The sequence below is a fragment of the Quercus suber genome, unplaced genomic scaffold (genome assembly GCF_002906115.3).
Source record: "Quercus suber isolate HL8 unplaced genomic scaffold, Cork oak 2.0 scaffold_6, whole genome shotgun sequence".
Classification (NCBI taxonomy): domain Eukaryota; kingdom Viridiplantae; phylum Streptophyta; class Magnoliopsida; order Fagales; family Fagaceae; genus Quercus; species Quercus suber.
The window spans coordinates 1,039,781-1,066,201 of record NW_027069472.1 but is presented as its reverse complement, the minus strand read 5'-3'; the positions used below and the strand labels follow the sequence as shown (position 1 = coordinate 1,066,201).

Genomic DNA, 26,421 nt, shown 5'->3' with positions numbered 1-26,421 from the left:
AATAACTTATAACAACTTGCCATATAGAATTTGTTATGAAAATGTTGTGAACATAATATTTTTTTTAAGTATTCCATAAATTTCTTTTCTACTTTATTTTTATTTGATTTTTTTTCTTTTTCTTTAAGTTTTTTCTCTTTTATTTTTTTATTTTATTGGGTAACCTAAAAAAGCATGTTTTTATTTTTGTTAGAATAACCTAAAAGACAGTTGAATATGTGTATTGTAGTGCCGTAAAATCACAAATGCTATTATAATATACGACTAAAGGATTTTTTAAAATTTCCAAATATGTTTCGTTGACATCTAACTATATATTTTATTGGTTTCTCAAAAAAAAAAAAAAAACTATATATCTTATTTTCTAATTATATATTATATATCAAATTGTATTACCTTAGAAAACAAAGAGTCATTCTTTACTATAAGAATGACTTTGTAGTAGAAAATTGCTATTGGTTTGCAAGAAGTTATAATGTCTAGCCAATAATTAAAGCTTCAAGAAGCTATGAATTATTCTTCAAATAATGTGTGATTGTTGTCATTTTGTCTAAAAGCATATTACATTAAGGTCACTTATGCTGAAATTAAACTAATTACATCACAATTCCATTTGAGAATACTAAATGTGTGTACATTTTGCCTTCATCATCAAGCAAAAAAGATCAATAGTGGAAGATTGAAATAAGCACGTGGCAATTATCTAACTATATATTTTATTGGTTTCAAAAAAAAAAAAAAAAAACTATGTATCTTATTTTCTAATTATATATTATATATCAAATTTTATTACCTTAGAAAACAAAGAGTCATTCTTTACTATAAGAATGACTTTGTAGTAGAAAATTGCTATTGGTTTGCAAGAAGTTATAATGTCTAGCCAATAATTAAAGCTTCAAGAAGCTATGAATTATTCTTCAAATAATGTGTGATTGTTGTCATTTCGTCTAAAAGCATATTACATTAAGGTCACTTATGCTGAAATCAAACTAATTACATCACAATTCCATTTGAGAATACTAAATGTGTGTAAATTTTGTCTTCATCATCAAGCAAAAAAGATCAATAGTGGAAGATTGAAATAAGCATGTGGCAATTGAAGTTGTCTATCTATAATTTTAGCCACATGACTTTTTTAATCATCATGTTACTTGTTTAAATAGGATACATAAATACTCATAAAATCATCACTTAATGGGTTAAATAACATACATAAATAGTCATAATCAATTAATCATCACTTAATGAATTGGAAAAAAGTTTGGAGCTAAACTTCGTTTAAGTTGAATTATTTTGATACTGATTCTTCCCCACCCAAAAGTAAAATTAATGAAAGAAGAGGCGGCGGGGAAGAGGGCAATTGTGTTGTATTGGAGTAGTTGTGTCAAAGCCATTATGGTGCGGCTTCACTATCCAATTTATGTTTTAAATGTGAACATCAATATAATAAAAAAAGAAAAAAAATGTATACGTCACGCTTGAAATTATAGGTACGAACAAAAAAAAGTGTAATTTTATCCTCATCATTACTTCTATTAGAAGCAAAATATAAAATCTCATTTCTTTAACGAATTCAACTTCTTAGTGCCTACTTTCTTTAGGCCGGATCCATTATTTACTTCAACTGAATACCCACTTCGTAAATTTACTAAAATACCTAATTCTCCATTATTACTAACATTTTCTTGGGGCATATCACTATTTAAAATCCCCAATACCCGATCACAAGCTTCAAGGCATGAATAGAGGAGGCCTCCTGATCTTTTTTGCTTGCTCAAAGCCATATGCAATCTCAATCAGCTTTGGTTCTGAACCTTTTAGCCCCCCAAAGCAAATGCCAAATGGCTCCCCTGTAGTTTCATATCCTGCTGGAACACTTACTCCTGGGAAACCACCAATTGCAAGGACACTAGAAGCGTAGTAACTAGGAGTCACCAAGGCATCCAGCTTATTATTTGTCATCAATTTCTCAAATCCATCTTTCGACAGTCTTGCTAAATTTGACAATGCCGCCTTCTCAACTTTTCCAATTCCTTTTGTGGCTTCCGCGCTTAGAAAGTGATCTTGGTCAATTTCATTGATCATTTCCTGCATAGCCACCCCACCAAAGTGGTCATTAATCAAGGGTGAGCTTTTTACATGAATATAAATGAAAGAGAGAAACTATGCTTGTAGGCTTACCAATTCCGGGTTTTTGTTGTTGAAGGCTATCACATCAGCCATGGTTCGGACTGGAGAAGATACTAGCTCTTTCAAGTATGCATTTAACGATATTTTGAACTCTGCTAACAATGCAGTTTCTTCGCCACTTGCTTTATAATCAAGGATCATCCCAATGTTGGCTATTTCCAGATGGTCTACCAGAATTGCACCTCTTTGCCTGATTTGCAGGAAGTCTTTGTATCATGTTTACTAAAGTACCTAAATTGATCCTTGGAACATGGAAAATGTGTAATGTTACCTTAATGTGTACAAATGTTGCTCAAAAGTTTGATTCAAGTAAGTATTATTCCCAAAATCGAAGAAAGGATTTCTCACTGTCCCCAGTCTCTTCCCTCTAAGCCCATCAACCTTTAGAAATTACCCATATCCACCACTTGGAGTGTACCTTGATGCTGTAAAAGTTGCATTATCATTGTTGTCAATGCCAGCAATGGCTTCAAGAACATGAACGGCATCTGATACTGTTCTACAAATGGGCCTATTTCATCCAAGACAATACTTAGAGAGGTTATAACCATATGTCATACAATAAAATAAAAATAGAAATTAGAGCTGTCTTGAACAATTTAACAAAGTTAATATTGAAACAAACTAAAGACAAAAAGGCTGAGAAAATATCGGCAACGCTAAGTTATAAAAGGTCTATATGTTACTTGCAGGTCACTTACAGCAATTGCAGAACTTGGAAAGTCATTGCGTTCTGCTTAAAACAACAAATACATGTAGATCACCTACCCAATAGTGTCTTGTCTTGGAGATATTGGGATAACCCCTGCCCGACTAGTGAGACCAACCGTTGGTTTGATGCCAACTACTGAGTTAAAACTGGCAGGGCATATAATTGACCCATCAGTTTCAGTCCCCAGTGATACCGCCACCATATTTGCCGCTACTGATATTGATGATCCACTACTTGAACCGCAAGGTTCTCCTAATGTATAAGGATTCTGCACACCATCACAAAAACATAGTCCTTGTTTTGTAGAAATAATTCATGCCAATCGTTATATAATCCATTTATTGAAATGATCAAGTAGAATTTTATTTGATTTAAAATTTAGCTGTAGAAATTGAAAAGCCATATACTTTAAAGTTGAGAACCTTCCAAAACATCAACAAATAACACAACCCTGTGCTTGTATTCTAAAAGATTTTAGGGCCATTCTTATGGACTTAGGTACTGTTATCTAATTTTCTCCATTACTATCATGTTGTAATTAACTATCAAAACGTCAAGAGTTTTGTAGATCAATAATACTCCCAATTCTTCCCATGGGGAGAATCCGGGTTTACATCCACCTTCCCCGCTTGTTGTAAGGAAAGCAGGAAAAAGTATCAAAAGAGAATTACTTGACAATTAAATTTCCAAGTCGTATAGAACTGCTTACCCAAATTGAAATGCTTTCTGCGCTAGCAGAGCATGATTTAATATGTTCAGCAATAAAGAAAAAAGTTAAAGAGGCATGATTTATATTATAAATGCAATAGATACATTGTCTTTGAAACTTGAATCCTGTCCACTTTTATCAAAATTATAGTACTCCTTAAGAAGTTATGGACCTGATCCTAGACTCACCTTGCCTTGGCCACCTAAGGCACTCCAAGCAAGCGGACCCCTAGCAGTCCTAAAATGGGACCACTCGCCCAAGCTTGCCTTCCCCAAGATGATGGCCCCGGCTTTCCTCAACTTGTATACCACGCCTGCATCCCGAGGTACAACTGAGCCAAGCAATGCAAATGACCCAGCTGTGGTGTTAAGCTTATCTTTGGTTGCAATATTATCCTTGAGCAAAATTGGGATACCATGCAACCTAGATTGTGACCCTGGAACCTTAGCCTTGCGCTCATAGTCAGCCTTATCAGCTTGACATAGCACATCTGGGTTCACCTCTATGACCCTTTTAAGGATTGGGTTGAGTTTGCGAATCTCTTTAAGATAGAACTCAACCAGTTGCCTTGAAGTGAGTTTGTTTTGCTTGAAAGCGAGTTGGAGATCATGAATGGTGACTTCTTTGATAGAGAAGTTTATTTGGTGGCATGAACCAGATGGTATTGTAAGCAAAAGAATCAGAATCAGGGATGAGAAGATAGAGAAGCTTAGTGCTGAACTGGCAGCCATTAAAGCAATGCATCTTGCTGTGGAAAGTGTTGAATTGGTTTTGTATGCCTATGCAAGATGGTCGCATTCTTCATAACCATAATCACCAATAGCACCCCCACTACCAGATCACACTATCAACCATTGTATTTATCTTTTTTTTTTTTTTTAATCATATACATCACTGGTCACCGCCTTCAAATCCTCTCGGGCCTTGGCGAGGTCAGCCTCGGAATTCTTCAGAGCCTCGATAGCCCGGAAGCGCCAATCACGCTCCTGTTTGAGGGCCTCCTTCTGGTCGTTCGCCGCCCCCTCCAACATAAAGATAGCCTGGACAGCCTGCTAGAATAACCAATGTGCTATAAGCCCAATAAAAGAAAAAGAGTGGGAGAAGAGTCGAAGTTATAGCCCTTACCATCCCCACATATCGCTTGAGGCTGAGGAAGACCTGCTCGCTCGTCAAAGAGTTAAGCTCGGCCATGTCTGTCGGGAGCAGCAGGCTCCTCTCCAGCGCGTCGGCCACGCGCACACCTTCGCCCTCATTGAAGTCCCTGAGGGAGGCGTTATCCCTCAAGGGCTCCCCACGGAGCATCGGGGCTGGGAGCCAGGCCTGGGCCTCGGAAGAGGTGGTGTCGACTACCTGCCTCTCCTGCCTCTTGTCGCCTATTTTGAGCTACTTGGACGGCCGCAAAGTAGTGTCCTCCTCCTGCGAGGACACTGTCTTATCCTCCACGGGCCTTTTACCCTTATCCTTCTTCTTCTTGGGGCCGGCAGGTACGGACCCAGAGGGTGAGCGCGTCTGAGAATGAGGAGGAGGGAGCTTCTGCTAAGCGGAAGTTGACCTAGTCTTCAGAGGTGGAGTGGGAAGTTTCTGTTGGGACTCCCCCGGCTGGCCCTCAATCAGGTCCAGCAAGTTGGAGGTGGGCTTCCTCTTGTAACCCATTCTCGGCCGAGGAGGGGCTTCTAAAGCAAGGAGGTCTGCTTCGATCAAATTAGGATCACCCAAGTCCCCAAGAGGGTCCTCAGACTGATCGAGCTGAGCGAAAACGTCAAACGCATCCCCTTCCCTTTCTGGACCTTCCTCGGCAGCCTCGGCGAACGGTTGGGAAGAGGAGGGGACGGCTAGCGTGACAGCTTCCTGGTCGGAGGGCTCCTCAGGGAACGAAAATCCATCCTCGGTCACAGTAATCCTCTGAAGCCGAGGATCGTTGGCTCGGATGACGTGCTTTGGAACCGAAAACGACTTTATACCCCAAATTATGTGGGCGGCCCTAACCTGATTGTCGTCCTCGTTTATATAAACTGACGCCCTCAGCGCCTTCTACAAATCTTCTCGGTTGACCAAATGGAAGTGGCGCTCAAAGGCGTGCGGGTCTGCAAGGGGAAAATACCACCATGTTAGCAAAAGGAAAAAGGGATGTAAAAAAAAGGGGGTAAAAGAACTTGAGACCCCTCCTACTCCTACCGCCCCACCTGGTATTCCCTCTGTTGTTGGGCAATGAAGGCCATCATGCCACTCCCCTGACACGATTAGGAAGTCCTCATTCAGCCCCTTGCTGGACTCAGGGAGGCACTAGATGAGCAGCACCCTGTCATCCCTCGTCTTCAGGTAATAAGACTTGCCCTTAAGAAGCTGAAGGTTGTAGCACCAGTTCACGTCGTGGTGAGTCAACCTAAGCCCCATCTTCTCGTTCAGGGCGTCCACACAGCCCAAAATCCTAAAGACGTTTATCCCACACTGGGTAGGGGCTAACTGGAAGTGCGTGAGGTAGTCCCTCATCACCGGTCCCATGGGAATCGTCATCCCCCCTTCAAGGAAGGCGACGATGGGAATTACCACCTCACCCTCCTGCCTATGTATACGCCAATCCCCATCCTCACAATATCTCAGACCTACATTGCAAGGAATTCTGTGGTCGGTGATGAATTTCTCCATCGCCTCCGCAGTATCGACGTATTTCTTAAACCTACCCATCCCAGTTGACGCCTAAAAGAACTAAGAAGGAACAGGCGAAGTAGAAAAAAGGGTAAAGAGAAAGAGAGCTCAGAGAGAGACAGAGCGACTTACTGGAAATAGGAGGAGCTCCTCGGACAGGCTTTTTGTGCTGGAGATATAAATGAGATTGTGGCTGAACTCAGGAAGGACACACGAGAATTCTTGATTACAAGTAAGGAACAGGAAGAAGCGGTTCGTACGGATATTTATACCCCAAATCGAGGAGCCATGCGGGTTTTCCCGCCCATAAATGTGAGACAAACCTGCACCGTTGGATTGGTAACACCTCATTGGACGTGGGGAGCACAGAGCCGCCTGAATTTAATGACGGGCACGTTACGCGCTCCGAAACGTTAGCGACGTGCTTTGGGCAGATGAGTGGACCCCAGTGTTGACGGGGGTATGGCTGAGGATGTCAAAATCCTTCTCCCCGCCCGAGGATGCGTGCAGCAAGATTTTGAGGGGTTATTGTGGGGCCAGAATACTGGACGGCCTCGGCCCGCTCCAAGCCAGGCCCAAAAGGCCCACGCCGAGGATTCATGAATGGTTCGAGGATGAAAGTGCGAAGACCGACTCCCGAGGACCATATCCGAGGAGCGCCCGTCCTCGGGCATTCGAGACCTCGGGGGAACACGAGGGCCATCCCACCAGAGAACGCTTTGAATATTCAAGGAGGAGAGGGCCCAGTGCCACGCGTCGGCGACAGGAGAACGGCGAAGGAGCAAGCCTGAGGTGAACTGTCACTTCTACATTGAATGCACTCACCTAACTCCCCTGGCCGCATTAATGGGGATGTAACCCCTTGGCAGGGCAACATCGACCTTGGTGAGCCACTTGAGTACGGACAAGACCGCTGATGGGACGAAGGGTCAGATAGGAGGACAATGGATGATCAGCAGAAAGAAAGGAGGAGGATATAAGAAAGAGGGGAGGAACTCAGTAAGGGAGGACGAGAGTTTGGAAGGGAAAGACCTCCTCGGCCATGGGCCGAGGAGCATCCCCCAGTTGTAAATTGGTCTTAGTATCTTTCAATAAAAGAAAAGTAGTTGATGCTTCATGAACGCCGACGAGCGCCTAAACCTTCGATCCACTCTTTACAAATTCATTGTTATGGGTTCGTTGGGTCTGTGGAACCCATATCTTTTAGGCTACAAAAACGGACCTTACAGTATTTAATAAAAATACATATTTGTTTTGTTTAGAAAAAATTTCATATCTGTATTTAATGAAAATACAGATTTGTTTTGTTTAGAAAAAAATTTGTAATGATTAATTAGGGATTTAGAAATTAAAGAAGAATTAAAACATGAACATGTTAATCAACTAAAGAAAATTCCAACTAAACATATGGACATGACATATATAAATTGGGAACAAAATCATATTGACAATGACATCGGACACATATTCATAAATAAATAAATAAATAAATAAAATGCAATGAACAACACAAATATACTAATTAAGAGAAAAAGAAAAATAAACATAAGAACAAAATTAAATACCTACTTGCATAAGCGTACCCTTCAATGGAAGAATACTATAGAAATCAAAGAAATATTCACTTCTTTGAGATGTAAAATGTTTTACTTACAAAAAAGAAATTCTTAAAGCTAAGACTTTCAGAACGTCTTTAACATAAGGGGAGCAAAGAAGTCAGAAAAAGAAGGGCCAGAAAAAGGGGTCCTAATTTTTTTTTATCTTTTTCCCCTATTTATAAAGGTTGGATGCTTGAAAAATAAGCTGAATAAGATCAGATATGAATTGGAATGCGTCATTATCCTCAAAAATTCAGAAAAGATAGGTTTTATCTTAATCAAAAAGTTCCTGGGGTAGGCCTCGAGTTTGTGCCAATTGGCACTTGGGAAATCCCAATCGGCACTCCAAGAGTGCGAATTCGCCCTCTTGGATCGATGCCGAGTCTCTCTTCCAATTTTAAATAGATGATATATTAGGCTTTTCACAAATTAGGTTTTGCAATTTTTGATAGATTCAAGAGGTGTTGAAAGCCATCAATTGATATAATATATGTCAAAAATCCTAAAACTTGAAACTCAAGTGCAGAACCTAAAAATAGTCCTTCTTTAGAAATAAACTATTAAATTCACTTACAAGATATATTTTGTTCACAGTTTGCCAACCTAAGCATAAAACCTAACAACATCCTCTAAAATGGAATACTAAAAGTGGGTCGAATGACTTTTATTCACTAGTGACCTTATTCAAGTAAATGAATTATAAAAATAAATAAATAAATAAAACCATTATTTTTAGGGCTTTTGATGATATGACATAATTTAGACATTTTACTATAAATGCAAGATCAAGATTAAAAGGACCCTATGTGCTAGAGTTTCTTAGGAACTCTAAATGATCTTAATCTATATCTTTTTGTTGGATTAATATATTTTAAATTTCACTTACTCATTGTCACTCTTCTTAACACCCATGCAAAATTTCACACTAATCAGATATGCTATTTACTTTTAATTCATATACTCATGTTTTATTTATAATTTTAAAATGAAAAAAAAAAATTTAATTTAAACATTTTATAGATTACATAGTTAGTGAACTTGACCATTTTGAAATTTTATAAGCATTAAGGGTATACAGAGAAAATATAATATAATAGAGAATTTGTCAAAATTCAAATTCAAAAAAAAAAAAAAAAATGAGGGGTTGACTCCAGTCGTTCCAGGATTGGTAACTGCTCCCCATCCCACATTTGAAGCTCCATCAATATCAACTAAATCTTTTGTCCAATACCCCACAAATTTTAATTGATTGCTAAGCATAACCCACCAATGCCCAGATAATTCTTCCTGTGCAGTAAAAAAATTGAAGGGGTATAAGATATAGAATCACTCTCTTGGGGATCAAATAATATGTAGAATTCAACCAAACTCTACTCATGAAATTCAGTTGTATTTATTACCAATTTTTTATGAGGTAAAATGAAATACATTGATGTTGATGAAAGAAATGAATTCAATTATAGTCCATTTTCAATGTCATTCTTGTTGAGTTATAATGGATCAATTTTTTTTATACAGTTTTAATTTATGGTGTCCGCTTTTTTGATAATAGCTATTTATTATTAGACCAATGCACCAATTAGTTTTTTGATGTAGATAGGGATTGAATCTCATATTTCTTATTCAACTATTAGAGATTTTACCAGCTGAGCTAATTAGAACCCACTATAATATACCAAATTGAATAAATACAGAACTACTACATGATGTTATACTCAAATAATGCATTAAAAAATATTAATTTGATAATTTTTCAAAATCTTTGTTGTTGCCTTACCTGAAAGATCATGATTGGTATTTCATCCAGTGGATATCGATTTACATTATAGTTATTTCCTATTGTAAGAAAAGATCCTGGGTGATACTTGGTGTCAATTTGTACAAACCAGGGACAATGCGTGTTGAAGCATCCATCCCTGAAACCTTTAATTTGAGCCTAGAAAGGAAAATGAAAAAGAGTAAAGGATGAATAAAGATCTAAGTGTTTTTAATACTTCAAGAAACAAGGTTTCAAGATCAAGTGTTAAAATCATTCAAGTCTGTCCAAGAAACAAGTTGAAAAGTGCAAGTTCATTAAAACTTGACAGCTAGCATCTATCAAGCTCAAGAAGTTGTTCTAGCCCTGTGGCTCGACACCTGCTCGACAGCTTCTATTTATCGAGGTTTAAGAAAAACAGATTTTCTGTTCTGTTTTCTTGGGATCCATGAATGTGTCTTTGGGCCTTCTTTTCTCCTAACCCTAGACATATAAAAGGATTATTTTAAGGGTTATCAAAGTGTTCACAAGTTGCACAAGCATTGAGCAAAGTTTGTTCAAGCAAATTGTGATCAGAGACGAAGTTTTGCCCTAGTTCATCATTCTTATGAACAAGTTGCTGTGTTTGTACACCATAGGATTTTGTGACCAAGCATCTTCTTGATCTTCATCATGTGGATGAACTGAAGAACTTTGCAGCCAATAACCTTCTTCTAGTGGGTGATTGAAATTGCGTACTGGGATCCGTGCAATTGGTTTGTCACGTATTGGGAGCCATGCATCAAAAGGAGAAATTGTCACTACAGAACAAGTCTAATTGGATATTGGGGTAAGGGTTCAACTGTATGTTGGTATAAGGTACTACGTTTCCTTTACTCGTAATCTTCTGTTGTGATAATAGTGGAATTTCGGGAGTGGTGATCTTAAAATCACCCAGTGGGGTTTTTGCCGTGTAAGTTTTCCCCATTTGTAAATAAATCACCGTGTCAATTTATTTTTCGCTGCATACTTAGTTTAGTTGGTGATTTGTTTATGCTACCACGCGCTTTACATGTTAATTTGATTAATTAATAACTTGGCTAATTAATCAATTAATTTAATCACAAAGGGTCAATGCATTTTTGGCTTATCAATATTAATCCCAAAAAATAATGAGCCAAAATGCATGTCAGATTTTAGTCCAATAAGTTTGGTGAATGTGATCTCAAGAGTGGTGCCAAAAGTACTAGCCAATAGATTGAAACATGTACTCCCCCTAATGATATCTGATGCCCAAAGTGCTTTTGTCCCTAATTGGCTCATTACTGACAATACTACTGTAGCATATGAGTTGTAACATAGGATAAGAAACAAGAGAAATGGAAAAATGGGTCAAATGGTTGTCAAGCTCAACATTAGCAAAGCATATGACAGAGTGGAATGGGGCTTTTTGCGACAATTGGTGTTTAAACTGGGCTTTGACACTAGGTGGGTGAAGTTGGCAATGGAGATAGTCACCACTGCATCATATTCAGTCCTAATCAATGGGGAACCACGTGGCTTCATCTCATTGTCAAGGGGTCTTAGACAGGATCCACTCTCTCCATATTTGTTTAAACTAATTACATCACAATTCCATTTGAGAATACTAAATGTGTGTACATTTTGTCTTCATCTTATAGTGGAAGATTGAAATAAGCATGTGGCAATTGAAGAAGTCGTCTATCTATAATTTTAGCCACGTGACTTTTTTAATCATCATGTTACTTGTTTAAAATAGCATACATAAATAGTCATAAAATCATCACTTAATGGGTTAAATAACATACATAAAGAGTCATAATCAATTAATTATCACTTAATGAATTGGAAAAAAGTTTGGAGCTAAACTTACTTTAAGTTGAATTATTTTGATACTGACTCTCCCCCACCCAAAAGTAAAATTAATGAAAGAAGGCGCAGAGGGGGAGAGGGCAGTTGTGTTGTATTAGAGTAGTTGTGTCAAAGCCATTATGGTGCGGCTTCACTATCCAATTTATGTTTTAAATATGAAAATCATTATAATAAAAAAAAGAAAAGAAAAAAAAAGTATACATCATGCTTGAAATTATAGGTACGGAACTATAAAAAAGTGTAATTTTATCCTTATCATTACTTATATTAGAAGCAAAATATAAAATCTCATTTCTTTATCGAATTCAACTTCTTAGTGCCTACTTTCTTTCGGCCGGATCCATTGTTTACTTCAACTGAATACCCACATCGTAAATTTACTAAAATCCCTAATTCTCCATTATTACTAACATTGTCTTGGGGCATATCACTATTTAAAATCCCTAATACCCGATCAGAAGCTTCAAGGCATGAATAAAGGAGGCCTCCTTATCTTTTTTGCTTGCTCAAAGCCATATGCAATCTCAATCAGCTTTGGCTCTGAACCTTTTAGCCCCCCAAAGCAAATGCCAGATGGCTCACCTGTACTGTCATATCCTGCTGGAACACTTACTCCAGGGAAACCACCAATTGCAAGGACACTGGAAGCATAGTAACTAGGAGTCACCAAGGCATCCAGCTTATTATTTGTCATCAATTTCTCAAATCCATCTTTTGACAGTCTTGCTAAATTTGACAATGCCGCCTTCTCAACTTTTCCAATTCCATTCGTGGCTTCCGCGCTTAGAAAGTGATATTGGTCAATTTCATTGATCATTTCCTGCATAGTCACCCCACCAAAGTGGTCATAATCAAGGGTGAGCATTTTACATGAATAAAAATGAAAGAGAGAAACTATGCTTGTAGGATTACCAATTCCGGATACTGTTCTACGAATGGGCCTATTCCATCCAAGACATACTTAGAGAGGTTATAACCATATGTCATACAATAAAATAAAAATAGAAATTAAAGCTGTCTTGAACAATTTAACAACGTTAATATTGAAACAAACTAAAAACAAAAAGGCTGAGAAAATGTTGGCAACACTAAATTATAAAAGGTGTATATGTTACTTGCAGGTCACATACAGCAATTGCAGAACTTGGAAAGTCATTGCGTTCTGCTTAAAACAACAAATACATGTAGATCACATACCCAACAGTGTCCTGTCTTGGAGATATTGGGATAATCCCTGCCCGACTAGTTAGACCGACTGTTGGTTTGATGCCAACTACTGAGTTAAAACTAGCAAGGCATATAATTGACCCATCAGTTTCAGTCCCCAGTGATACTGCCACCATATTTGCCGCTACTGATATTGATGATCCACTACTTGAACCGCAAGGTTCTCCTAATGTATAAGGATTCTGCACACCATCACAAAAACATAGTCCTTGTTTTGTAGAAATAATTCATGCCAGTCGTTATATAATCCATTTATTGAAATGATCAAGTAGAATTTTATTTGATTTAAAATTTAGCTGTAGAAATTGAAAATACTTTAAAGTTGACACCCTTCCAAAACATCAACAAATAACAGGTCCCTGTGCTTGTATTCTAAAAGATTTTAGGGCCATTCTTATGGACTTAGGTACTGTTATCTAATTTTCTCCATTACTAACATGTTGTAATTAATTATCAAAACGCCAAGAGTTTTGTGGCTCAGTAATACTCCCAATTCTTCCCATGGGGAGAATCCGGGTTTACATCCACCCTCCCCGCTTGTTGTAAGAAAAGGGGGAAAAAGTATCTAAAGAGAACTTGACAATTAAATTTCCAAGTCATATATTAACTGTTTACCCAAATTGAAATACTTTCTGCGCTAGCAGAGCATGATTTAATATGCTCAGCAAGAAAGAAAAAAGTAAACGAGGCATGATTTATATTATAAATGCAATAGATACATTGTCTTTGAAACTTGACTCCTGTCCACTTTTATCAAAATTATAGTACTTCTTAAGAAGTTATGTACCTGATCCTGGACTCACCTTGCCTTGGCCACCTCTGGCACTCCAAGCTAGCGGACCCCTAGCAGTCCTAAAATGGGACCACTCGCCCATGCTTGCCTTCCCCAAGATGACGGCCCCAGCTTTCCTCAACTTGGACATGACGCCTGCATCCCGAGGTACAACTGAGCCAAGCAATGCAAATGAGCCAGCTGTGGTGTTAAGCTTATCTTTGGTTGCAATATTATCCTTGAGCAAAATTGGGATACCATGCAACCTAGATTGTGACCCTGGAACCTTAGCCTTAGTCAGCCTTATCAGCTTGACATAGCGCATCTGGGTTCACCTCTATGACCCCTTTAAGGATTGGGTTGAGTCTGCGAATCTCTTTAAGATAGAACTCAACCAGTTGCCTTGAAGTGAGTTTGTTTTGCTTGAAAGCGAGTTGGAGATCATGAATGGTGACTTCTTTGATAGAGAAGTTTATTTGGTGGCATGAACCAGATGGTATTGTAAGCAGAAGTATCAGAATCAGGGATGAGAAGATAGAGAAGCTTAGTGCTGAACTTGCAGCCATTAAAGTATTGCATCTTGCTGTGGAAAGTGTTGAATTGGTTCCTATGCAAGATGGTCATATTCTTCATAACCATAATCACCAACAGCACCCCCACTATTAGATCACACTATCAACCATTGTATTTATCCTTTTTTTTTTTTTAAATAATATACATCACTGTAGGATAAAGTAACCACCAAATTGGAGATGGGATAGTAGTTTCACTGACACGATTGTTGACTATATCTATACGATATGCACATTGTTCACCAACACCACTACAAAAGGAAACTCAATGGAAGATGCATACATCATCTTTTTAGAGATGCATGAATTATTTCCTTCCAGGTGTACTAAGAAGGAAAATGCTACAGTGATATTTACTTGGAAGTTGTCTGATAGAAACCATAAGTAATTTTGTATAGCAATGATATTTTACTTTATCTTTTTATCAGGATCAAATATTTGTTTAAAAAAGAAAAAAAGAAGCCATGGCTGTAATATATTATATATAAGGCTTCAGGCACACACCCTAAAGCAATTCTCTATAAGAAGTTATTTGTTTGGTCACTCTATTTTGATTGCAGTTGCAGTTCTTCCAGGCCCTTGTTAGTCATTATCATCTATGCAAACACTGGCCATTTTATCCAAACTTTCACCAGAATCACATGGAAATCGAAAAGAACAGAGCTAAATTCTTCTTTCTTAATAGAGTTACTTATACATTGGAACCAAATACAAATTACTTTTTTCTTCTTGGGTAAATAAATAAAAATTACTTTTTTTACAAACTAACACGAAAATTACTATCCACTTCCAAAGAGAACTTCGTTACTCATTTCAAATGATTTGGAAAAAGGAGGCCTCCGTATCATGGTGGCTTGTTCAAAAGCATAAGCTATCTCAATCAACTTTGGTTCTGTACCTTTGATGCCACCGAAACAGATCCCAAATGGCATTCCGCCACTGTCATAACCAGCAGGGACTGTAATTCCTGGATGACCCCCTATTGCCAGCAGAGGAATGGCACCTGTACCGGGTGTCACCAATGCATCCAATTCATTTTCCATCATTAATTTCTCAAATCCATTTCGTGACAGGTTTTCCATTAATTCAAATGCCTGCCTTTCTTTTTCTCCAATCCCACTTGTTTTCTCTGATGCAATGAAAGTGGCCTGACCATACTCTTTAGTCTTCTCCTACATTAAGCAAAAGAACAAAGAATGAACATGAAAACTAATGCAATTTTTAAAGAGTTGGTACCAATATACTACTTGTAAGTCAATCAATCTCATAATTTACTTTATTGTATTAATTACAATATGAAAATAAACTGCTTACCAAATCAGGGTTATTTTGGTTGAAGGCAATAATGTCAGCAAGTGACCTCACTGGAGAAGAGATGAGGTCTTTCAGGTAATCATTGAAGGACACCTTGAACTCAGCCAGCATTGCAGTCAATTCACCACTTCGTTTAGAACTTAGTATTACATCAACATTTGCTATCTCAAGATTGTCCACTACAGTTGCACCTCTTTGTCTAGTATGTCAAAGAATTTATCCACAAAATGAGTACATATTCAAAGGCTTCTTAACTTAGGAAAAACACAAAGAATTACTTGCTTTTAATAATTAAATTTATACCTTATTGTCTTCAGATGGCGTTCAAACTCTTCAATAACAGAGGATTTATTTAAGGAGCTCACAAATGGATTCCTAACAACCCCCAATCTCTTTCCGTCCAGCCCATTTAGGTTAAGAAATTGTTTATAACCACCAACAGGTACAAATTTGGCTGCTTCTTTTGTTGCTTCATAATCTTGTGGATCAAAACCCGCAATTACATCTAGCACATAAACCGCATCAGACACTGTTCTGTTTATTGTCCTATAATTTTACCATTATGAACAATTATCATTACAGCCCAATCCAGATGTTACAATTCATACATATATGTACTCCAACATGATAAGTAAACCATATTAACTAGTCCATTGTAGCACAAATATCATATATTATAATATTGAAGTGTGTGCCAAAGCTATAGCCAAACCTCCTCTGCCAATCATGGCAGGGTTCAGAAGCCTCACGGTGGTCAGAGTGATTCAGGCAAGGACGTACCAACAACTCAGGGACCCATGAAATGGCTTGCAACGGAAAAAAAACCAATTAATGCACATGGTGAAGCGTTACCTGAAGTGCGGCCAGGGGTTAAATGTGCTATCAATTGGGATTTAAACTCTGAAGTGAGTGAGCAATTAATGGATGATGCCGTTAATTTGGATGCTCCAGAAGGAACGCATACAGTAGGGAAACGTAAAGAGGGTGTAATCAATGTCTCATTATCAACCCCACTTTTTTCGCGTAATCATAATACCAAGAATCAAGGGGCAGATTTTTCAGCCAAAGAATTTGTTGCCAGAATAAATGAGATTGATTCAGAGATGGGAAAATTTGATCACATTAACTGCATGACCCAACCAAGCAATATTTCCCAAGATATCTTAAGTGAGGCACGTATGTTTAATATGGTCAATATTCCAGACAAGGAAAAAAGGGCAACAACAACAATGAAGGGTAATGAGCCAGATCAGTCCAATCAGCCTCCACACCGTGCGATTTGGAAACCACCTCCATGGCCAATCTTGAAGGTGAACTCTGATGATGCGACTTTCCGGGAACAAAATTCTGTGGATGTTGTTTTGGATATGGGAGGTGGATTAGTGTTGTTTTGGAGATCGACTATTGATGTAATTGTGGAGGGTTTGGGCACAAATTATATCGATGCAATGTTTCAAGAAGAAGATAGGACAGGGATTGGAGTGATTATCCGAGAATGCCAAGGAAAAGGCTTGGCACATATGGTCGGAATCATCCCTCTCCCCCTAACTGTCTTAGAGCTTGAATCTTTGGCTATATTGAAGACTTTACAGTTTGATGTTGATCTGAGTTTGGAAGATGCCACCCCAGAGGGAGTTTCAGAGATTGCAATGAACGCTTTGAATGCAAATTCCAAGTCTTTGGAATCCTTTGGTTTACTTAGTTGTGATGTTAAATGTTTTGCAAGTTTATTTCATTGTATTAGATTTTCACATGTTCGTAGAGAAGGATTGTTGTAATCTCACATTATGAGAAACGACAATGGGATTGCTCATAGTCTGGCTAAAAATGCATTATGCATACCAGATTTTCAAGTATGAATGGAAGATGTTCCATGTCGTATTGGTTCGATTTTACAATTGGATGTAGTTGAATATTATTAATAAAATCCATTAGTTTCTTTCTCAAAAAAAAAAAGTGTGTGCAGGCTGACTAGACAAGCACATATGATCTTACCCAATTGTGTCATGGCGGGGTAATATTGGAATGACGCCGGCCCGACTAGTTAGCCCAACAGTGGGTTTGAACCCTACAACAGAGTTATGATCAGCTGGACAGAGGATGGAGCCATGAGTCTCACTTGCAAGTGACACTGCCACCATGTTTGCAGCTACTGAAATGGCTGATCCACTGCTCGAACCACATGGATTCCCCGTTGGAACATACGGGTTCTGCACGTGTTACATATCTAAATCAGTTTGATTCAATTAATGATCTCAAACAATCATCTATCCATGGCTATCCAAGTCACTTGTTTAAAATGAAACCAAGATGAACAACTTGAATGCAACATTCATGTATTAATGTACTCTTGATTTACAGTCTGACCTAATGCAGCTTCATGTAGGAATTGGATTGGATTAGGTTTGGAGTATTTTCCAACTCAAGTTCCTCGTGTTGAAAAATCCACAACCTAACCTATTGTAGATCTAAAAACTATCCCAGTCTAACTTGTAGGGATTGAGCTCTGATGCAATACTTTTCTAATCCAATGACTAAGTAAAAAAATAAAAAATAAAAAATAATTTCTAACTTTTAATCTTAGCTCTTGATACCAATTGCACCCAGCTAGGTATTGCACCAATTCTTAATCCAAATTGTAGGGATCAAGTCGAATTTTGTGATCAGGTTATGGAAATTTTTAAGAACTATTATAAAAATTGATTTTCATTCAATTATTTGAGCTTATTATTTTTTTGAGCTATTAAGTTCATTATTCATAAATGATTAAAAATTAGTAAATAATATGACCTAATATTCTAACCTCATCAAGACTAAATTTCAAAATATTAAAATATATCAATTACTAGTAACTGATTTTTTTGCCTACTAGTGACATATTTAAACTAATCATTAAAATATATATATATATTTGAAGTTTTGAACTAAATTTCAAAAATCAAAATGAAATGAAAACAATAAATTTTTTTAAATACATATATTTTTTAACACTATTTGATTAAGTGAATTGGGTCAAACTACTTCGATTGAAACTTTTGCTATCTGGAACCTAACCCAACCTAAGTTTCAAAAATACTACCCTAACTTAACTCATTAACCCACATAAAAGTAAAACCATCCAGAGAACTTGGGTTGCGTCGAGACTTATAAAAATAATTAAATACACACCCTTAATTTTAGCAATAATTATCTCACGCATGCATCTATTATATTTATCATCTTTCTATCACCATATTTATAAGAGAAATATTCCTTAAATTATAAGCTAGATTTTTGCAACCAATTATAAACTAGTTTTTTGCTTAAATTATTTACTATTTATGAGTCTCACGTTACTTTTTATCTTAACTTTATTTCAAACAATCTAATTAAAAATAAGTTAATTTTTGGTTTTTTTTTATCTCATTTTATACAAATAAGTTATCTAAAATAGGAAATTCTCAAACTGATACACAACAATTAAGTTCGCAATTTTGATTTTGATTTTGATTTTTTTTTTTTTTAACTCTTACCTTTTATTGATGCTAGTGAAAGTTGCAAATATAAAATAATAATAATAATGAGAGAGAGAGAGAGAGAGGTGACAACTCACCACGCCTTGACCAGCTCTGGCACACCAACCATTAGGAACATGACCCAAAGAACGAAAAGAGTACCACTCAGTAAGACTAGCCTTCCCCAATATGACAGCCCCACCTTTTCTGAGCTTCTCCACCACGCCCGCGTCACGAGCCACCACGGAACCCAGCAGCGCGTACGACCCAGCCGTCGTGTTCAACTTGTCCTTACTTGCTATCGTGTCCTTCAGTAGCACAGGGATTCCGTGCAACTCCCCCAACACCGCCACCATCGAACGGTCACCATTCACTCCCCTCTCGCGATCAGCCACGTCCGCTTGATCCCGCGCGTCTGGATTCACCTCCACTACGCTGCGAAGCAGCGGATTCAGCTCCTCGATTCGGTCTAAGTAAAAGTCAACTAAGTGCCTTGACGTGAGTCTGTTCTCTGTGAATGCTCGATGGATCTCCTCGATGCTGGCCTCTTCGATTGTGAACTCGTGGCCGTTGGTTGTGCTAATTAAGTTGCTGGTGATGATCAGCAGTGAGATCAACGGTGCAAAGAGCAACGAAGCTGGATTCTTGATTTCCATTCTCATGTTGTTGTTTCTTGAAAAGTGAAGATGGGCATGATCAACATAGTTATTAATGTGATTAAAATTAATTTAATATTTAATTTCCGTAATCTAGGAATAATATAGTTTTAATAGATTAATTAATGAACAATATTGACAATTTGATTATTGATCATTTCAAGCCTTAACTGGCACTTCCTTAAATGGAATGAATTAGCTAGAAAATTAGCTCATAGACTATATATCTCTGCAAGGACGACTTGTAAGCCGAACTTTTATTATATAGTATATATCTTTGCAATCAAGGCTTGTAAGCCCAACTTTTATTAGATAATATAGTATATGATATGATATGATTTTTGAAAATATCAGAAAAACACATTTTCTATCTTCTTATAATTCACCTCGCAACAAAACCATCATTGTCACTTTGTTTGCATCACTTTCTTTAAACGAGTGCATGATAACTTGGACATAAGAATAAGATCGACCAGACAAAGCCAAAACCAATATTTCAATTTTATTTATCACTGGGAAAAATTTGAAAGGGACAATTAAGACGAGTTACCGACATATATACATATATATGGTGCATTTTGTGAGATTTCTAAAACATTAATCTCTGCTTATAATGGTACCTAGTTTAGATTAGATGATTCAAATATCCTCATACCTTAGGCTGTGATAAAATCTGTAACACGCTACAATTTTATCTTTAATTTATTTCATATTTACTTGTGCCCATAATAATAATAATGATAAATAAAGATATAAAATAAAGAAAAAGGCCCATGGTCTAATGACTCTAATTTAATTTGGGTCTAAAGAGGTTATATGACCCACTTTAAGGCATCTCCTTAAAGAATTAATCTACAATGAACTCATTGGATGAAGAACTCTGTGGCTTCAAACGGGGTCACACATATATATGGATAACAAATTAGAAGGATTTTCTCATGAAAGCACGTTGAGATAAAGCATGAAGTTTCTGTCTCGATCTCTAATCTCTCTGGAAAATCATGCTTAAGTTGGTTTAAATAGGAATTTAAACTAGAGTTAAAAAGGACTGAAAATAGAGTTCGAAATAGAGTAGGCATTACGTTTCTTGCAACCTTGCTCGAGCGAGGCTTGAATCCACTTTAGCAAGTTTCTCTCTTGAAGGGATTTAATGAACAGCTTAGCTATAGCTTGCCTTTGGTCATCTTGATTGAGTGACCCTTTATTTATTGTCTTCAGACTTTCTTTGAGCAACCATAAATATAGAAATTGGCCCCCTTTTTACATCAAATAAAATATATCAACATATTTAAATTTGATTATAAGAACTTGTTATAGAATGGATCAACACAAAAAATTAACTTAAAAAATTAATTACTGTCTACCGAATTTAACAAATCACGTCAACAATTATAAAAATAATTATTTCGTTAGCATCACTCTATGCTTGGGTCATGGATGTGATTTACTACTGGTGCTCACCAATTTTGTGATTCCATGGAGAGGATAATCAGGAACAAAAGAAATATGCATTCCCACACGCAATACTTGGGGTGATGCAATTATAAAAAATGCTAGGACCATATAAATTTACATAACTTTTGCCACAACTCTTAACATTTTTAATGAAATTAGGTTTAAATTGAATTTCTATTTTTATTTTCAATGTTTTGAAATGTTTCAAAAAATATTATTACCATCATCTAATAAAGGAAAATACTTATGTGACAAATGAAAGTCACGATCATCTAATAAGCTGGATTCTTGATTTCCATTCTCATGTTGTTGTTTCTTGAAAAGTGAAGATGGGCATGATCAAAATAGTTATTAATGTGATTAAAATTAATTTAATATTTAATTTTCGTAATCTAGGAATAATATAGTTTTAATAGATTAATTAATGAACAATATTGACAATTTGATTATTGATCTTTTTAAGTCTTAACTGGCACTTCCTTTAATAGAAATTTCCGCAAATTGAAACGTGCACTCATCCCCATTGTAATTTTTATTTCCTTTTTTATTATTTGATAGTTTTTTTTTTTTTTTTTTTGATAAAGAAAAATAAGGGTGAGCTAGGTTACGCCAACTCTGAGCAAGATGCTTGGGTTAAAACCCATCATTTTTGGATAGAACCAACCCTTTTGGATGCCTACCAACAAACTCTTGCTAGCAGTACGACTCGAACCTAGGCGAGTTATACAAAGTGTCCGAGCCTTACTAGTTGAGCCAAGTCCCCGTTAGCATAATTTGATAGTTATAAACTTATAATAATAATCTATATATATATATATATATAACCAAATCTTTTGAAATTCTCACAATTTTTCACTTTAGCAATACTTACATAAATAATAATAAATCTTTTTTTTCCCCCACCAAATACAAATTACAAACCCGATCCTAAATGCAGAAATAAGCCGCAAACAAAAAGCCACACCCAGAGTCCAAAATCCATCAAACAACTAACCAACCATTACAAATCCGTATCAAATCCAATGACCCAACCTCTACCAAATCTCCCTCTTGTCCTTTCACCTAAAATGCACACCGTCAGCCACCCCTAATTGTCTCTCTTTTGCTCCGAACTTCCACACCTAAAACTCCCAATGAGAAATCAATGTGTAGGTGGCTATCGCTACTCAAGTCGACGTCGTTGAGAGGCTTGCTATGGGTTAGTTAGAGACATAGATATGTGGGTTTTCATTGGGTTTGAAGGTGTGGATCGAAGGTTGGGTTGTATTGTGGTGGTTGTCTACTTTGGCAGTTGGGTTGTATGCGTTTGCTGCAATGTCGGTTAAGTTTTCCCCTTCTTCTTTTTTGGGTTATGGCTGTACTGGATATTAGCTGATGGTGGTTGGGATGAGATTGGTGTTTGTGGAGATTGGAGCAAATTTGGTCAGATTTTTAGATTTGGGTTTTTGGTTGGCTATCATAACTTTTTTTCCCCCCTTATGGATCTAGAATTTTGGGTGGTTGTCAATGGTGGTTTATTTGCGTAGTTGTGTAATTGTGCTTGCATTTAGTGGGTTTTGAAAACAAACAATAAAAAATGATTTCTAAAACATTTCCAATTCTGAAACTAAGTATCATAAAATGAAAACAGTTTACTAAAAATATTTTACGTGTAAAATATTATACATTATAAAATATTTTATTTAGAACAACAAAAAGCATAAACATAATGGAAAACTTTCATTTGTTATTTTTGCAATAGTTGATATTGTTCAATTTTCCTTTAATCAAACGTGATTCTTGTTTTTGAGTATGTTGAGTCATATTATGAGTAGAAAGTCAGCCTATTCATTTTAAAGTGAGTTTTTAAGCAAAGTAAATATAAATTATTTTTCTCAAATTATTCTGTGAATTGCACGAGTTAGCAACTATGTACAATCAAAGGGGAAGAGACAAATAGTTGTTAACATCTACTTACACAATAGTTTTCCTGTGCATTGCACGAGTTTGCTACTAGTATTAATAGAAAAGGGTATTCAAACGTTCATGACTCCCCCTCCCTGTATTCATCAGAGAGTTTAACCGCTCTTAACGACAAACTTGACCAATATATCAATCGGTTTTTGATGTAGGTAAAGATTGAATTTTAGATCTCTTATTCAACTATTATATACTTTGTCAATTACGTCAATTGGAACTCACTCCCCCTCCCTCTTTTTATTTTACTTTAAGTTAAATTGTATATTTATTATCAAGATTTGACTTTTGTTTCAAAATTATCTTCTTTCTTCTTTCTTTTTCTTTTTTATAAGTTTTGATTCTAATAATTATATTTTCAAAATTTTTTGAAAAGGCTATATCGTCCTCTCATAAATGAAAAATATTGATATTGCAAAACAAGTTTAGGTCATGTTAGTGGATTCTAGTTAGCTCAATTGGTAAAATCTCTTATCGTCAAATAAAATATCCGAGGTTCTATTCTCGCCTATACTAAAAATCAATTGGTGTCTTGGTTTGATAATAAATGACAATCATCAATGTTACCTCAATATCGTAACTTCCATTTGTCACATAAGTATTTTCCTTTATTAGATGATGATGATAATAATATTTTTTGAAACATTTCAAAACATTGAAAATAAAAATGGAAATTCAATTTAAACCTAATTTCATTAAAAATGTTAATAGTTGGGCAAAAGTTATGTAAATTTATATGGTAGCATTTTTCATAATTGCATCACCTCAAGTATTGCCTGTGGGAATGCATATTTCTTTTGTTCCTGATTATCCTCTCCATGGAATCACAAAACTGGTGAGCACCTGCACTAAATCACATCCATGACCCAAGCATAGAGTAATGCTAACGAAATAATTATTTTTATAATTGTTGACATGACTTGTTAAATTTGGTTGACAGTAATTAAATTTTTAAGGTAATTTTTTGTGTTGATCCATTCTAATAACAAGTTCTTATAATCAAATTTAAATATGCTGATATATTTTATTTGATGTAAAAAAGGGGGCCAATTTCTATATTTATGTTTGCTCAAAGAAAGTCTGAAGACAATAAATAAAAGGTCACTCAATCAAGATGACCAAAGGCAAGCTATAGCTAAGCTGCTCATTAAATACCTTCAAGAGAGAAACTTGCTAAAGTGGATTCAAGCCTCGCTCGAGCAAGGTTGCAAGAAACATAATGCCTACTCTATTTCGAACTCTATTTTCAGTCCTTTTTAACTCTAGTTTAAATTCCTATTTAAACCAACTTAAGCATGATTTTCCAGAGAGATTAGAGATCGAGACAGAAACTACATGCTTTATCTCAATGTGCTTTCAGGAGGAAATCTTTCTAATTTGTTATCCATATATATGTGTGACCCCGTTTTAAACCACAGAGTTCTTCATCCAATGAGTTCATTGTAGATTAATTCTTTAAGGAGATGCCTTAGAGTGGGTCATATAACCTTCGTTAGACCCAAATTAAATTAAAGTCATTAGACCCTGGGCCTCTTTCTTTATTTTATATCTTTATTTATTATTATTATTATTATTATGGGCACAAGTAAATATGAAATAAATTAAAGATAAAATAATGGCGTACGTGTTACAGATTTTATCACAGCCTAAGGTATGAGGATCTTTGAATCATCTAGTCTAAACTAAACTAGGTACCATTATAAGCAGAGAATAATGTTTTAGAAATCTCACAAAATGCACCATATATATGTATATATGTCGGTACCTCGTCTTAATTGTCCCTTTCAAATTTTACCCAATGATAAACAAAATTGAAATATTGGTTTCGGCTTTGTCTAGTCGATCATGTCCAAGTTATCATGCACTCGTTTAAATAAAGTGATGCAAACAAAGTGACAATGATGGTTTTGTTGCAAGGTGAATTGTAAGAAAATAGAAAATGTGTTTATCTGATATTTTCAAAAATCATATCATATCATATACTATACTATCTAATAAAAGTTGGGCTTACAAACCTTGGTTGCAGAGATATATACTATATAATAAAAGTTAGGCTTACAAGTTGTGGTTGCAGAAATATATAGTCTATGAGCTAATTTTCTACCTAATTCATTCCATTTACAAGCTCACACAATCAATTGTTTGCTTATTAGGTTGAGGGTCTAATGTTTGGTGTGCAACATTGTATAACATCTAATTATCAATACAACAGAATGCACAACTCACAAATGAAAGACTATTGATAGACATAATAAGATTAGTTATAAAACATAAAGGTAATAAAGTAAGTGTGCAAAATCAAACACATAATCATGGAGATTCTAGAAAACACACAAATTTATTTAAATAATAATAATCATGGAATCAATTACGTGGAATAAGTGACATTGTACCATTGTCAAATTTTTTTTTTTTTGATAATCTTGTACCATTGTCAATTAGTACTCTATTAAGACCACATCACTTATTTATCTTTCATTGTGAATTAATCCTTGATTAAGACCCACGTCACTTACTTTTTTTAGATATGTAAAAGTAGGTTTCTAAGTACGAACACAATCACCGCCTGGCCCACCGTAAAAGAAAATATAACCCCATCTTGGACTCCCAGAATAGTGAAGATCATCAATGGAATGACAATTAGGAGCCACATATGTTGTCAATTCATCATCTCTGGGAATTTCTTCTGCTAAATTGTCTTTTATGAAACGCATGTCTCTGTAGTAGGCCGCATGATTGTGGATATGATCTGGCCTATGACCACTACCCAACGGGGGGCTAACTCCATCTGATCCAGAATGGGTATATCCTTCCCATGCCATTGTTGCAGCTCCATAAACATCGACAAAATCTTTTGGATAATACCCCACAGCAATATTATCTTCGCCAAACACAATCCACCAATTTCCAGTCTCTGGATCCTGCGTGCAATAAAAAAAGTGAAGATTATAGTAGATTTTAGTTAGCTTAACTAGTAAATTAAGTTTTTTTATGGTTGAATAATAGATCTTAAGTTCAATTCCCACGTATACCAAAAACTGATTGGTGTCTTGGTCTGATGTAAAGAGTTATCATTATCATTAGAAGTAGACATCATAGCTTGAAACTCTCTCAAAAAAAAAAAAAAAAAAAAGTGAAGGTTATGGAATATAGAATCACTCTCTTGGGGATCAAATCATATGTAGAAGTATTCAACCAAACTCTACTCAAGAAATGAATCAAATTATAATCCATTTTCAATGTCATTCTTGTTGGCTATAAATACAGAACTACAATACTAATATATATATATATATATTTTTACGAACAAAAAGAGGGGCTTCATGTGTGTGATTATTGACCCGGTTCACTTAAACTCGTAGAACTCATGGAATGGGGCACTTTTGGGTGCATTAAGGCAATTCACGTCATGACACAATATTTTTGCAAAGTGCACAACTCGACCAAGCAACTCGTAGGTGGACCTAGTTCGGGACTCTTACCGGCGCACCA

The 26,421-nt window shown here is 36.2% G+C and overlaps 4 protein-coding genes and 1 pseudogene across 4 annotated transcripts in view; all 5 read right to left on the bottom strand.

Moving 5' to 3' along the window:
• Positions 1–1,491: 1,491 nt before the first annotated feature.
• LOC112002197 (probable amidase At4g34880) lies at positions 1,492–4,371 on the bottom strand. The gene is made up of 5 exons (XM_065773057.1): positions 3,800–4,371; positions 2,959–3,170; positions 2,462–2,701; positions 2,182–2,380; positions 1,492–2,088 (listed from the first exon to the last, which is right to left on the bottom strand). The coding sequence occupies exons 1-3, from the start codon at positions 4,340–4,342 to the stop codon at positions 2,581–2,583; spliced, it is 876 nt and encodes a 291-aa protein (XP_065629129.1). The 5' UTR covers positions 4,343–4,371; the 3' UTR covers positions 1,492–2,088; positions 2,182–2,380; positions 2,462–2,580.
• Positions 1,732–2,567, bottom strand: LOC136061155 (probable amidase At4g34880). Its single transcript, XM_065773726.1, has 3 exons — positions 2,539–2,567; positions 2,182–2,380; positions 1,732–2,088 (listed from the first exon to the last, which is right to left on the bottom strand). Exons 1-3 carry the CDS (start codon positions 2,565–2,567, stop codon positions 1,732–1,734), a joined length of 585 nt encoding a protein of 194 aa, XP_065629798.1.
• Positions 4,372–11,732: 7,361 nt separating the features above from the next.
• On the bottom strand, positions 11,733–14,048 carry LOC112028695 (probable amidase At4g34880; annotated as a pseudogene).
• Positions 14,049–14,698: 650 nt separating this feature from the next.
• On the bottom strand, positions 14,699–19,614 carry LOC112028700 (probable amidase At4g34880). Its single transcript, XM_024061382.2, has 5 exons — positions 18,961–19,614; positions 17,364–17,578; positions 15,672–15,914; positions 15,369–15,567; positions 14,699–15,226 (listed from the first exon to the last, which is right to left on the bottom strand). The coding sequence occupies exons 1-5, from the start codon at positions 19,522–19,524 to the stop codon at positions 14,834–14,836; spliced, it is 1,614 nt and encodes a 537-aa protein (XP_023917150.2). The 5' UTR covers positions 19,525–19,614; the 3' UTR covers positions 14,699–14,833.
• A 5,858-nt stretch (positions 19,615–25,472) lies between these two features.
• The window catches only part of LOC136067604 (protein neprosin-like), a 1,913-nt gene continuing 964 nt past the window's right edge, over positions 25,473–26,421 (bottom strand). Inside the window, exon 3 of the mRNA XM_065773719.1 lies at positions 25,473–25,850. Within this exon, the coding sequence (XP_065629791.1) occupies positions 25,473–25,850 (378 nt within the window). The remainder of the gene's footprint in view (positions 25,851–26,421) is intronic.

What these genes read in the sequence shown, in the direction of transcription:
- LOC112002197 (XM_065773057.1), bottom strand. Translation starts at nt 4,342, where the DNA reads ATGGCTGCCAGTTCAGCACTAAGCTTCTCTATCTTCTCATCCCTGATT. An exon ending in CCTTAGGTGGCCAAGGCAAG is followed by an intron (nt 3,171 to 3,799) that starts GTGAGTCTAGGA and finishes GATGGTGTGCAG; the next exon opens with AATCCTTATACATTAGGAGA. An exon ending in CCAAGACAAGACACTATTGG is followed by an intron (nt 2,702 to 2,958) that starts GTAGGTGATCTA and finishes TGGATGAAATAG; the next exon opens with GCCCATTTGTAGAACAGTAT.
- LOC112028700 (XM_024061382.2), bottom strand. Translation starts at nt 19,524, where the DNA reads ATGAGAATGGAAATCAAGAATCCAGCTTCGTTGCTCTTTGCACCGTTG. An exon ending in CCCCGCCATGACACAATTGG is followed by an intron (nt 15,915 to 17,363) that starts GTAAGATCATAT and finishes GTAAAATTATAG; the next exon opens with GACAATAAACAGAACAGTGT. An exon ending in CGCCATCTGAAGACAATAAG is followed by an intron (nt 15,568 to 15,671) that starts GTATAAATTTAA and finishes TTGACATACTAG; the next exon opens with ACAAAGAGGTGCAACTGTAG.
- LOC136061155 (XM_065773726.1), bottom strand. Translation starts at nt 2,567, where the DNA reads ATGGGCTTAGAGGGAAGAGACTGGGGACA. An exon ending in GAGGGAAGAGACTGGGGACA is followed by an intron (nt 2,381 to 2,538) that starts GTGAGAAATCCT and finishes CCTGCAAATCAG; the next exon opens with GCAAAGAGGTGCAATTCTGG. An exon ending in ACAACAAAAACCCGGAATTG is followed by an intron (nt 2,089 to 2,181) that starts GTAAGCCTACAA and finishes GTGGCTATGCAG; the next exon opens with GAAATGATCAATGAAATTGA.